The 13,261-nt window shown below is 41.3% G+C and overlaps 1 protein-coding gene across 1 annotated transcript in view; it reads right to left on the bottom strand.

The window, feature by feature from the left end:
- Positions 1-13,261, bottom strand: part of Snx31 (sorting nexin 31) — a 62,835-nt gene that overhangs the window by 11,156 nt on the left and 38,418 nt on the right. The window contains exons 11-12 of the mRNA XM_027948056.2: positions 7,201-7,314; positions 3,775-3,852 (exon numbers count right to left, since the gene is read on the bottom strand). Coding sequence (XP_027803857.2) covers positions 3,775-3,852; positions 7,201-7,314 — 192 coding nt within the window. The remainder of the gene's footprint in view (positions 1-3,774; positions 3,853-7,200; positions 7,315-13,261) is intronic.

The following is a 13,261-nucleotide window of genomic DNA, read 5'->3' as shown; positions in this document are numbered from 1 at the left end:
CAGAAAGAAACTGCCCCCACTTACCAGCTAGGGGCACATGAGGCAGAGAAGGGAGACCCATTTTCATGGCTGGCCCTTGTACGTCACGGGTTACAACTCCTAAACTACTCCAGGGTCAATAATATTTCTGATTGTTTTCTGTGTGATGTTCTGCCCGCCCTTAATGGCAGTCCCTCACCTTTCCCCTTAACATCTCCCAAGGGGATGATGCCTCTCTGCCTCTGATGGGGATCCCCCTTTTTGACAATCCCCTGTAGTAGCAGCAAAACCTTTCCATCTGCTATGCCTCAAAAACCACTCCCAGGTTCAACGTAACTAATTATGGTGTCCTCTCAAGTCCATGAACTCCTGGGATTTTTCTTTTGGTGTAATGAGGCATTGATGAACTCCTCTACTGCCACTCCTTTCTATACCCCTGTCACCCTATTTCCTTAACTAACACTCTTTTTTTTTCTTTTCTTGGCTTCTATTTATTTATGGTTGATTTTCTTTTTTTTATTGCGTAAAATTTTTTTATTTATATATAACAGCAGAATACATTACAATTCTTATTACACATATAGAGCATAATTTTTCATATCTCTGGTTGTATACATAGTATATTCACACCAATTCATGTCTTCATACATTTCATACATGTACTTTGGATAATAATGATCATCACATTCCACCATCATTTCTAACCCCATGCCCCCTCCCTTCCCCTCCCATCTCTCTGCCCTATCTAGAGTTCCTCTATTCCTCCTATGCTTGCTCTCCCTGTTCCACTATGAATCAGCCTCCTTAGCCTGCTTCCACCCACTGGATCTCAAGGGTCAGCCTTTCTTCCAGTGATCATAGGCATTTCCATCACCTTCTCCCTGGTCCCCTCAGGCAATGGGCTGGGGCATTAGGCTATAGCTTAACCACAACTAAAGAGCTTGAAGAAAAATTACAGCTAGCAGTGAAGCCTCTGCCAACTCCCTGGCATCTCTCCAAAGACAAAGAACATCGCTTACACGGGTCACTCTCCAAAACAGGCGGGCCCTAGACCGGCTCACCACCGACAAAGGTGGTACCTGTCTGTTCCTCAGGGAAGAATGTTGCTATTACATGGAGGAGACCGGCCTAGCAGAAGAAAACATCGATGTGCTACCTCGGCTGAGATGAAGGTGGCAGCCGAGCACCTCACTCTTCCTGGGCTGGTAGAACTCCGCCCTCGCTGCTTGGTTGGGTCTGATTGTTGGCCCCATCCTCATGATCTGTGTCCTGCTAATGATTGCTCCTTGTCGCCTCAGATTTATCCAAAACCGCATCAGCAAAGTCTCACGGGTGGCAGTCAATCAGATGCTCCTCCACCCCTACAGCCGTCTTCCCAATGAGCCCCCAACTCCTGACCTTCTCTAGACCTCCTACCAGAATAAAAGTAGCCAGATGAGACCGGGCACCCTATAACATCAAAGAGGTTGGGATGTCGGTGGGCAGCTTTCCCTTCCCATCCCACCATGGTGGCCATGGGTGGAGACTTTTCACCTGGCTGAAGAGACCTGGCCCTTAAACTCAGCCCCTAAACTCCAATCGGCCAATCGCTAATGGTAGTAACAATTTAGTTGGCCTAGGCCTTCCTACCTCCAATGACCTATGTAGGTATTATTGTCACCTGGAGCTTTCGGGACTTCCCGGATCCTCACCCTTTCCCAAACCAGTGCACCAAAACCCCTTTTGGTGCCTTATTCTTGTTCCGTGGTTCCTGGCCTTGTGCGCCCTTTTCTGCTTTACAAGGGGGTCCTAACTTTTCCTTCCAAGAACCAAAATAAGAAGTGAAGAGTTAGTGAAAATAAAGCTTCTTGAATATTCGGTTAAAGCAATACAAGAGTATTGACTGGGGTGCGATTTTGCTGTTAGCCACAGGGATAAATGACAGATTCCAATTCATGTGCAAATGTAAGGATTGCCAACGCGGTTGTTTTCCTTGAGAACTTTAAATAGGTTATTTCCTTCTCCGTTTTATTGAGCTAACTCTTCAGCTATTCATCCTAGGAGTATTTCCTGCATCAAGTAGCTTACGTTTTATTCATCCACATTTGAGGGCACTTCTCCCTTTTAACGAGGCTACTTCAGTTAATTACTTTTCTCTTTCTTCTGTTTCATATATGTAATAATCAAAGCCTACGAGGGTCCATTCTGCCTAAGAGGTTGGATTTTATTACTCTGTTTAAAAAGAGCCTCCTTTATTTAACTACTCTCTGGTACATTTTGAATTGTTCAATCACCAAGAGGCAGCGAATTTATTTCCCCTAGAAAGATATTTTTGGCTCTAGAAGAGAAACGAATTCGAAACACAATCATTTTCTCAGGAAAAAAGCTGTAAAGATTGATGTTAAACTTAAGATGTCATCCCCCATCTAATAATGGACTAAATTTTACTAAAAGCCTTTCTGAAGGTTTTCTATTGTATTTTTAAAAGATCAGTGTAATATTCTGAAAAGAATTAAATTTATAAATGTCAACGAGGCATTAGTATTTGTAATCATTTAAGAAAATCAAACTGTACTGTCTTATTGGGAACACGTATATTTTTCAATATAATTTGAAAAATTTTAAATCTCAGCAATTTTTTGCTTTACAGCTTGCTTACCAACCTTTTCAGAGAGTTAGTAGGCCTTTAATGAATAAATGTAGACTCAAAAGTAACTTATTTTTTATTTTTCATTATTTGGGATTGAATCCAATGTATAATACATAGCAGGTAAATACTCTACCACTAAACTACATTGCCAGCCTTTAAATTTTTTTTTTTTTTTAATTCTGAGACAGTCTCATTAAGTTACCCAGGCTGGCCTTGAACTTATGAGCCTCCTGCCTCAGCCTCTTGAGTAGCTGGAATTACAGGTGTGTGCCACCATACCCAGCTAAAGTTATTTTTACTTTGAGAAAAAGGGAAAACAAAAACTGAAAGAATTCTCCACGCAAAGACACTTCGCCGGGAGAATTCCAATTTTATTGCAAAAAGCTGTGTGCTTATATAGAACTAAGGGGGAGATGGTAGGGCTTAGATAAATGGCAGGCAACCCATTTATTGGCAAGTTCTTTCAGATATCAGCTCCGGAGCCCAGGAATTAGTTCTCATTGGGGCTAAGGTTCCCCGCCAGCGAGATTTGAAATTGGCGCCGGCGGGAGAGTTCACACGGGTGGGAACTTTTCGCGCCACTGCAGAAAAGAAGGTAGGAAGAAGAGGTGCTTAGGCGCCATGTTGGGGTTTTTTCTCTGGGGTATGGCTGCCGTTTATACTTTTCCCAACAAAAACAACACAGGGGCTTGAAAGTTTCTTTCACACTCTGGCTTCCACCTAAGGCTAACGGGAATTTCCATTTGGCACAATGGAAGTATCGAGAGACTCTGGATTCTTTCTAGAGAAAACTCTAGAGCCTGCTTAAGATCCTCTGCACTGTGTCAAAGATCCCCTCAAGATCCGGACTTCATGATGTAGCTTTTATGACAAATCCAAAAGCTTCCATTTAGGGGAAGGAAGAAATAAAACAACACAGAGTAGAGAGTTACACAGTGCTCAGTTTCCAAAGATGGCTTCTCATTGGAAAAATGGCTTGACTTCTAAAGACTGAGAGTCTGACACCTGGCCATCCTGACCGTGGAGCACCAGAGGCTAGAGGAGCTCACTTTAGCAGCGTGGACTCCACCATGGGGACCAGACCGGAGCCTGGGGACTCAGGGGTGTGGTCTGGTCTCCCAGTGTTGGCTCACAGTGGGAACAAGGACACAGAGGACAGCACTTACCATTTCTGGACTCTCAGCAGCCAGTTTTACCATCCTCTCTGAGATCATCTTTTTCAAGCAGCTACTCAGCAGAAAAGCCTATAAAATCCAGAAATAAAAACACTCTATTAAAGAGATTTTCATTTTCTTCCTTCCCTCCCTAGTGCTACGGAGCAGATTTTGAACTCTACTTAAAATCCAATAGCATGTTTTCAAGAATTTAGATTTCTTTTTTAACTTGCAGAAATTTGCATAAAATTGTAATTAACAAACAAAACAAACAAACAAACAAAACTCTATAAATTCCCCCAACTATATAGATATATTTATGGTAAATATGGACAGCTAAAAATGGGCCCAATCTCATTACTAATCTTTTAAAAATTCCTTTCTTACATATTTTCTATTGTTTTGCAAGCAGATTATGTTCTATGAGCATTACATTATGTAAACTGTTTATTATCATAATCAAATAAACTGATGATATTTAATTGCATCCATCATTATTGAGAGACTTGTTATGAGGCCTAAAGAGTAACCTGATTGAAAGAATATACAGTAATCTTATTACTTTTACTGAAATTTTTAAAGTGAGTTGTTTTTTTCACTCTCATTTTAAAATTTTTTATCACTCATTTGCAAGGCAGGTAGCTGTCCCCTGATCATTTGTGGTTTAATCATTCTTACTGCTGAGACACTCACTACTGAGTGAGAGTTACACAGTGCTCAGTTTCCAAAGATGGCTTCTCATTGGAAAAATGGCCTGACTTTTAAAGAAGAGAAGTCAAGCCATTTGTACTTCTTGCTACCCAAAGGTGGGGACTTCCTAGTTCCAGGATCTTCACCTTTCTTGTCTTGCTCTTATTTCTTGGTTTGCTGTTTCTCTTTTGTCCCTACTAAGGTTTGAGACTACTGAAACTCATAGCTTGGGGCTCTAGGACCTCAGCACTGGGTTGTACTCAGGGATAATCATTGTGTTGGAGAGGATGATGGAGAGGAGGGAGGGGACAGAGAGAAACCCAGGCCAGGGTGGCAGCCAAAGTGGAAAGGCCTTGGAGGACAGAACACAGATGGCAGAATTAGGCAGAGATGGGTGGCATGCAGGTAACACTGCACTGTCTCGCAGGGCTACAGAGCACAAGATTGAAATTTACTTAAGTGGAAACGGTGGAAAAGAGGAGAAATGTGACATGCAGACACAAAGTCTGACTTGCTAGCTTGGCTAAGAACTAGCCCTGTTTATCTGCACATATTCATGATGCACACAAAGCCAGAGTATGAAATAGTCAACAATTAACTCCTGAACTGGTGCAGCCAGGGGGAAATTTTAGGATGCTTCAAGATACAGACTGATTCCACTTTCCACCCCATGTGCACAAATATGTTGGCTAGGACTCTACTATAAACCAAGTAAGGTTTATTCAACACGAAGAACTGAGCTTTTGCTAGGCAGTGGTGTACACCTGTAATCCCAGCTATTCGAAGGTGAGGCAGAAGGATCGCAAGTTCAAGGCCAGCTTTGGTAACTTAGTGAGATCCTGTCTTGTAATAAAAAATGAAAAGGGCTGAGGATGCTGTTCAGTGGTATAGAGCTTGCCCAGCGTGTGCAAAGCCCTAGGTTTGATCCCCAAATAAATCCAACTGCAAATAAATAAATAAATGAAACTAAGCTTTTGTTTAAAGAAATAAAAAAAGATTTGGGCCCAAGGCTTTGTTTGTATTTACAAGGCACACAAGTCACATTTCTGGCTGTGGTAGAAGTACATCAATAAAACTCACACTCCCAGGAAATAAGATCTTACTAGGAATCCTTTAAAAGAAGGTTTATTGCACCACTCTGTAGTGGCGCAAACTCATTTGCTACTGTTTAGATTAAAAGGCCATCATAAAATTTAACTGCACTTAGCATTCTAAAGGGGTGGGTAGGGGGTTGGTTTCACTGCCAAAAATCTCTCTGTGTTTGCAAGTGACTGCAAATCTTATCTCAGCAAACCATCCTACTATTTCCCTAGGATGTTTCATATTTAAGATGAACCTAAAGGACCCATGTCTTCCACCTAGGACTGAGGTTCAGTACTCGATTTTTCAGAGTGCCTCGATGTCTGACAACTGTACTGGAAGTGGAGGGCTGGAAGAGGGCTTTGTTTACCGGAAATCAGAATGTTCTACGGAACTTAGTGGGACTCAAGTTAAACATAATGTCAATGCAAATGTTATTTTGATTCCATTTTAGAGATCCTGTATTTTTGAATCTAATTTGAAATAACGTAAGTTAGTTTAGTAGCTCAGTAAAAATTTTTCAATTGGATTTGGTGTTTTAAAAATTAGCTTTTTTGCAGGATGTGGTGGTGCCCACCTATAATCCCAGCAGCTTGGGAGGCTGAGGCAGGAGGATTGCAAGTTCAAAGCCAGCCTCAACAACTTAGCGAGGCCCTAAGCAACTCAGTGAGACCTCGTCCCTGGGTTCCAGGCCCAGTACAAAAAAAAAAAAAAAAAAAGCCTTTTATCTGCTTAGATAAGGCCAAGGAAATGAAAAAGATTCCAAAACATCTATTTTCAATATTCCTATTAAGTGAGGTAATAAAATCTATATTGTCTAAGCCAGGGATCAGAAAAAAAAAAATCTAGCTCATCACCTGTTTTTGTAAATAAATTCTTGTTAGAACCCAACCAGGCCCATTTGCTTATGTATCATCTGTGGTTGCTGTTGATAGAGCTCAGTAGTTGTAATAGAGACTGTGTGAACCACAGATCCTAAAACATTCCCATGTAGACCTTTAAAAACTAGTTTGCTCACCCTATGGCTCAACCAGTTGAGTCTCCATTACTTGGGCAACTGTTAAGATTTGGATCTTAAATGTCCCCCTAAAACGCATGTGTTAAAGGCCTGGTCCCCAGCTCATGGCACTAATAGGTGGTGGTGGAAACCTTAGGGGGTGGGTCCTAGTTAGAGAAAGTTAGATCATTGGAGGCACATCCTTAAAAAATATACTAGGATCTGGGTCACTACGTTTTCCTCTTTTTGCTCCCTGACCACCATCAGGTAAATAGCTTCGCTCCACCATGTGCTCCCCACCGTGATGTTCTGCTTCACTCCAGGCCCAAAGCAATAGGGTCAAGAGACTATGGACTACAGCCTCTGAAACCATGAGCCAGAATAAACCTTTCCTCCTTTAAGTGTATTTGTCTCAGGTATTTTGTCACAGTAAAGGAAAGCTAGCCCAATAACTAAATTCATTTCTAATTGATACGAAGGCCACAGTGATTGACAAAATTAAGCAAAGCAGAACCCAAAGGAAAGAAAAGATATTACAGTCCAAAAAGAACATGCATAGCACACTCGAGTCCCCTGCTCTTGTTGGGTTAAGGTAATATGCTTTGTCCACCTCAACCAGCAGGACAGCATTCCAGCACAAAGGGTTATCATGCTCTGCCCTGAGAACTCACCTGTTTGGTGTAAATAACAAACCACTGCCAGCGACTCTCCTCGCTGTACTGAAATCTGAGCTCTAAGTTCTGATTGAGAATTCGCTGGGGTCCATCCGTATCCAGCAGAGTTCCCTACAGACAGAGGAAAAGATAGTATTTGATTTTCAATAGAAATCTAAGTGCCTATTTTTGTGCTAGGCAAAATATCAAAATAAGATTGCCCCTACATCCAAGAAACTACTAGTAATTGAGAAGCCAGGAAGGTAAATCACCACAGCATGATATGGTAAATGTGATCAGGGAAGTAAACACAGCTCTAGGGAAGGAAACAGAATGGCATCTGGCTCAGGCTAGGAGGGCAAAGAAAGGCCCCCGGAGGGAGGGGCATCTGAGCAAAAGTAGGAGCTGTCCTAGTTTGTTGGGTGGTTTTTTTTTTTTTTTTGGGGGGGGGGACTTTTTTTTTTAAGGAGAGGAAGATGAGGGGTGAATCCTGTTAGAAGAAATACAAATGCAAATCCCATGAGGCCTGAGGGAACCTGGCATGTTGGAGATGCTGTGAGAGATGGTGTGTGGCTGTAGCACAGGCTCCAAACTCACAGTGGTCTGGGAGAGTTGGGGTAGGGCCAGATCCTAAAATCCTGGCAGGGAACATCTACAAATTTTGACTACAGAGCAAAATTTGACTCTGACTCTTTCTTCTAGTAATAGTGTCTCATATTTCTTTGGGAAAAGCATCCCCCTTCCACAGGAGGCTATCTGGTGGGATTTTCAGAGAGTGACATATGACCCAAGTTTAGACCAATTGGACGAATGTTCTCTGTGACCCTATTTGATTCAAAGTCAAGAGATCCAAGCAGCAGATCCTGGTTAAACTCCTGTTTCCTAGAAAGCTACTTTGGTTCTTGACTCTCTTGAGCCTCAGCTTCAGTGTTTTGAATCTGTAGGTTGCTCCACATCCTTCTAAGCCATGCGTCCCCTCCTTGGCTGGAGTCTGATGTGTTGGTTTCTGTTGCTTGCCACTAACGAACCATAATTCTTACATGCTTCAGACGCTAAGTTAAGGATTTTAGACTTTATCCTGAGGCAACACACATCAAAGGATTTTAAAAGCTGGATAATTCCACTGGATTGATATTGTAGACATATTGGTCTGACAGCACCAGTGTAAAAACATAAATTGAGCAACAGCTCTTTGCAGACAATGAACAATACATAATTCCAGAGATAAGGAAAACAAACGAGGGGAGCTCCAGGATTTCCCCAGCTTACTCACTAGAGGAGTTTCCAAGATGTAGCAAGGAAAGGGACCCCAAAGGGCTCGCTGAGTTGAGAAGAAAGAGAAAATTTTGAAGCAGTTGAGGTAAGAATTCACAGGGCAGAATACCCTGAACTCCAGAGAGCTCCTCTCAACTCTTTGCCTGAGTAGTGATGTGAGCAACCCCACCAAAAAGCAGCAGACTGAACAATTCCAGGAGCTGGCAAAGAAGGCTGGGAGGAGTTTGTACTCCCATCAATCCAAGTACAGAGGCCATACTAGGCAAGATGTTGGGCAGAGTTCTAGGGAGGTAGCTAATGAGTAAAGGTCTTAAATTAGCCCTAGACTAAAGATGATCCTGGACTTCCATTAAGTGTAACAGCAAGCCTCCAAAGAGTCAAAACAGTCCCAATGTTCTGCATTACAAAGCAAAGTCTAATATTTTTAAAGGAATACAAGAAAACCCCGCATTCAACAATGTGAAATTCACGTTTAGCATACCACAAAAATACTTGGCATGCAAAACAGGTGAGAAACAAATCACTAAAAACAAACTCAGAAGTGACAGAGATGATGGAGTTAGTAGGCAAAAATATTAAAAGTTACATCCAGGTGTCCCTTAACAATGGGACTATGTTCTGAAAAATGTTCTTGTTAGGCATTTCTGTCATTGTGTAAAGATCATAGAATGTACTCACACCAGCCTAGATGGGACAGGTCAATCACTTGATGTGACAGTTATGTCGGGGAGAGAGGGATTTAACCCCAGGCCTTGGGCATGCTAAGCACATGCTCTACCCACATCGATCATTCAATATGGCCTCTTGATGCAATCAAGGAATGTAGGTGCAACGTGGCATGGTGTTATACAGTAAACTTTTTTTGGTAAGCAGAAGGACTACACTCTAATGATAAAAAGTATAAGAATTAAATAAGCCAGAAACATAGTCTTTTATTATTACTATCAAGTATTAAGTGTTGTACATAATTTTGCATGTTACATTTTCTATATAACCGGCAGTACAGTTGGTTACACCGATACCACCAGAGACACATGAGTAATGCATCATGCTATGGCATTATGGTAGCTACAACATCACTAAGCAAAGGGAATTTTTCAGCTCCATTATCATCTTATAGGACACCACTGTATATGCAATCTGTCATTGTTCAAAACATCATTATGCAATGCATGACTATATTTAAAATATGCTCCACACACTGAAGAATTTATAGAAAAACATAAGCATGTTGAGGAGGAAAATGGAAGATTTTTTTTTTAAAGATCCAAATGGAACTTCTGGAGATGAAAAGCATAATATTAGAAGTAAAAACATACTGGACAGGATAAATAGCACATTATGACACTAGAGGAGAAAAGATCAGTGACTTGGAGACATAGCAATAGTGAGTACCCAAGATGAAGCACAAAGAGAAGAAAGACTGAAATAAAGAAAACCACAGTGAAATATCACTTTGGACCCATTATGCTGGCTATAATTTTAAACATCAGATAATGATTAGTATTGACAAGAATGTGAGGGAATTAGAACCCTCAACCACTGCTAGTGGAAACTAAAATGGTACAACCAATGTGGCCCACAGGCTGGCAGTTCCTCAAAGTCAAATGCAGAATTACCATTTGATCCAATAATTCCACTCCTAGGTTTATATTCAAGAGAAATGAAAACACATGCCCACCAAAGCTTGCACACAAATGTGCATAGTGGCTTAATTCATTACAGCCAAAAGACAGAAATGGATGATGACTAGATGAATAAAACATGGTATAGCCATTCATACAGTGAAATATTATTTGTTCATAAAAAAAGAATAGGGTACTCATACATGTTATAATAAATATGAACCTTGGAAACATTATGCTTAGTAAAAAACTAGTCACAGGGTGGTGACAGCTAAAGGGTATGTGGCTTCTTTTTGACACAATAAAAGTGTTCTGAAATGACCATGGTGATAGCTGCACAACTCTGAATAAGCTGAATACCATCAAATTGTATATTTCATGTGGATGAATTGTATGGTACATAAATTACATCTTAGTAAGACTGTTAAAAGGAAAGAAAACGATTGTGTTGTTCTGGTGGAGGAACAGACACATAGACCAGCAGAACAGAACAGAAAACTCAGAAGGAGGCCCACACAAATGGGCCTTAGTAATTTTTGACAAGGATGCAAAAGCCATTGCATTTAGGACAGACGGGCTTGTCAACAAGCAGACGGGGAGCAATGCGACTTCCAGAGGCAAGAAAGGGAGACATCTGTCTCATACCCTATACCAAAACCCACTCAAAATTACTTATATAGAGACTTCTATGTAAAACCTATAACTATAAAACTTTAAGAAAAGAAACAACAGAAAAAAAGCTTCATGATCTAGGGTTTGTCAAAGAGGTCTTAGGCTTGAAACCAAAAGCATAATCCATAAAAGAAAAAAAATGGATGCATTGCATTTCACCAATATGAAAAACTTTTGCTCTACCAAAGACCCTGCTATGTAGTTTTTCAAAACTACAGAAAGAGAGAGAGAAAAACATTTGCAAATCAGATGGCCAGCAAAGGACTAGCATCTAGAATCCATAAGGCATTCTCAAGCCTCGACAGTTAAAAAAGCAGATAATCTTTGACTGGCATGGAGCCCAGTGGTAGAGCACTTGTCTAGCATGGGTGAGGCCCTGGGTTCCATCTCCAATATCACAAAAGAAAAAAAGAAAGAAAGAAAAGAGAATTAAACAACCCAATTAGAAAATGGACAAAAGAAATGTTAAGAAGCATTTTACTGAAGAAGATAAACAGATGGCAGATAAGCCTGCAAGACGCTCAATATCATTAGCTATGAGCAAAATGCAAATTAAAACCACAATTAGATACCATTACTGTTTTAGTCAGCTTTCTCACTGTAACTAAAAGACCCAACCAGAACCATTGTAGAGGAGGAAGTTTATTTAAGGGCTCTTGATTTCAGAGGTCTCAGTCCATATATAGCCAGCTCCATCATAGAGGAAGAGTATGGCAGAGGGAAGCAGCTCACATGATGATCAGAGAGCACAGAAAGACATTCCACTCTCCAGATACAAAATATATACCCCAAAGTCATGCCCCCAATGAACCACTTCCTCCAGCCACCCCCTACTACTTCAGTTTCCACTCAGTTAATCCTGATTAGGGGATTAATTCACTGATTGGGTTAAGACTTTCACAACCCAATCGTTTCTCCTCTGAACCTCCTTGCATTGTCTCACTCATGAGGTTTCAGGGGACACCACATCTAAACCATAATAATTACATACCTACCAGAATGACTAAAATAAAAAAATAGTGATACCACCAAATATTGGTGAAGATGCAAAGAAACTGGATCACTCCTATTGCTGATGGGAATGTAAGATGATACAGCCACCCTCGAAAACAGCCTGGCAGTTTCTAAAACCTAAACATGTAATTAACAATCAACCCAGCCATTGCACTCCTGGGCATTTATTCCAGAGAAATGAAGACTTGAGCTCAGATAAAAGCTGATTCATGAATATTACAACAGCTATATTCATAAGAACTAAAAACTAAAGACAACCCTAAGTCCTTCAAAGGGATAGTTAACTGCACTTTAGTACATCCATAGCATGGACTATTGTTCAGTAATACAAAGAATATATTGTACCATTGATAAATACAACTTGGATGGATTTCCAAAGAATTATGCTGTGAAAAAAATAAAAAATAAAAGCCAATCCCTAAAGGAACTGACAGGTATAGAACATTCCACCCAACAGCCAAAGACACTCTAAGTGCATAAGGAACATTTACCAAGATAGATCCAATTGGGGGCTGCAAAACAAGTTTCCCAAAACTTTAAAAGAACTGAAATCATATAATGTATTTTCTTTGACTCCAAAGGAGAAAAAGTGAGGAAAGGAGAAGGGTTAGGATGCTATGCCATCCATCCATGTGGGAAATATGGAGACCAAGCTGTGAGGGTGGAGAGAAGGGACATCTTTGAGGGATGGCAAGGGAGCAGGCTGGGTAGGTCTCCATCGGCGACATCCCTGGTTGGCAGCCAGCGAGTGGGTGGTGGTGGAGGCCCCGTTTGTCATCACATAGAACACAGGAGGCCCAAGAGCAGCACAGGCTTGAGAGCAAAGGACAAGTCTGCTCCTGGGGGAAAGGCTGAGTTTATGATGTCATTGAGACATCTGGAGAAGGTGGAAGGGGGCCACGGGAAACACCAGGGATCTGGTAGTTGATTTCTGCAGAGAAAAAAATACTAGAAATGGAACCCCAGAAAAAAATGAGCCTTTCAGCAAGGCTCAGAGGAAGTGACCCACAACAAGAGCAGAAGAAAAGGAGATTGTGAAAAGGAAGAAATGGTTGACGTGTCAAGAGCCAAAGAGAGGTCAAGGATGAGGAAGCTAAAAAGTCCCCACAGGTCCCGTGGGTTTAACAGCTGGGTATTATAATTGCTCTAGAAGCTCCTCTTCTGCCAATTTGTCTTCTGCATAAAGATGATAATCCCAGTTAGCTCACTGAGTACTGGTTAGAATTTAATTGAGTAACAGATGTGGCCGAGGCCAGCACAGGACCTGGTACCAAGTAGGCACTCCATACATCTGATCAGAATGGTTTGCTGACAAGGAGATAGCAATGTAAGCAGGCTGCCATGGCTCCTTCCCAAGGGCTCTGCTGGTCAGCATCCAGTTTCTTGCCCGCACTGAGCACATAGAAAGTGCTCATCACTTCTGTCACTCTTGCCACCTTTCCAGCACTAGGGAAGGCTGTTGAAGATCGGTGCCTCTACTGCCTCAACTGCAC

Source organism: Marmota flaviventris, chromosome 15 (genome assembly GCF_047511675.1).
Source record: "Marmota flaviventris isolate mMarFla1 chromosome 15, mMarFla1.hap1, whole genome shotgun sequence".
Taxonomy (NCBI): Eukaryota; Metazoa; Chordata; class Mammalia; order Rodentia; family Sciuridae; genus Marmota; species Marmota flaviventris.
This window is presented reverse-complemented; position numbering and strand designations above follow the sequence as displayed.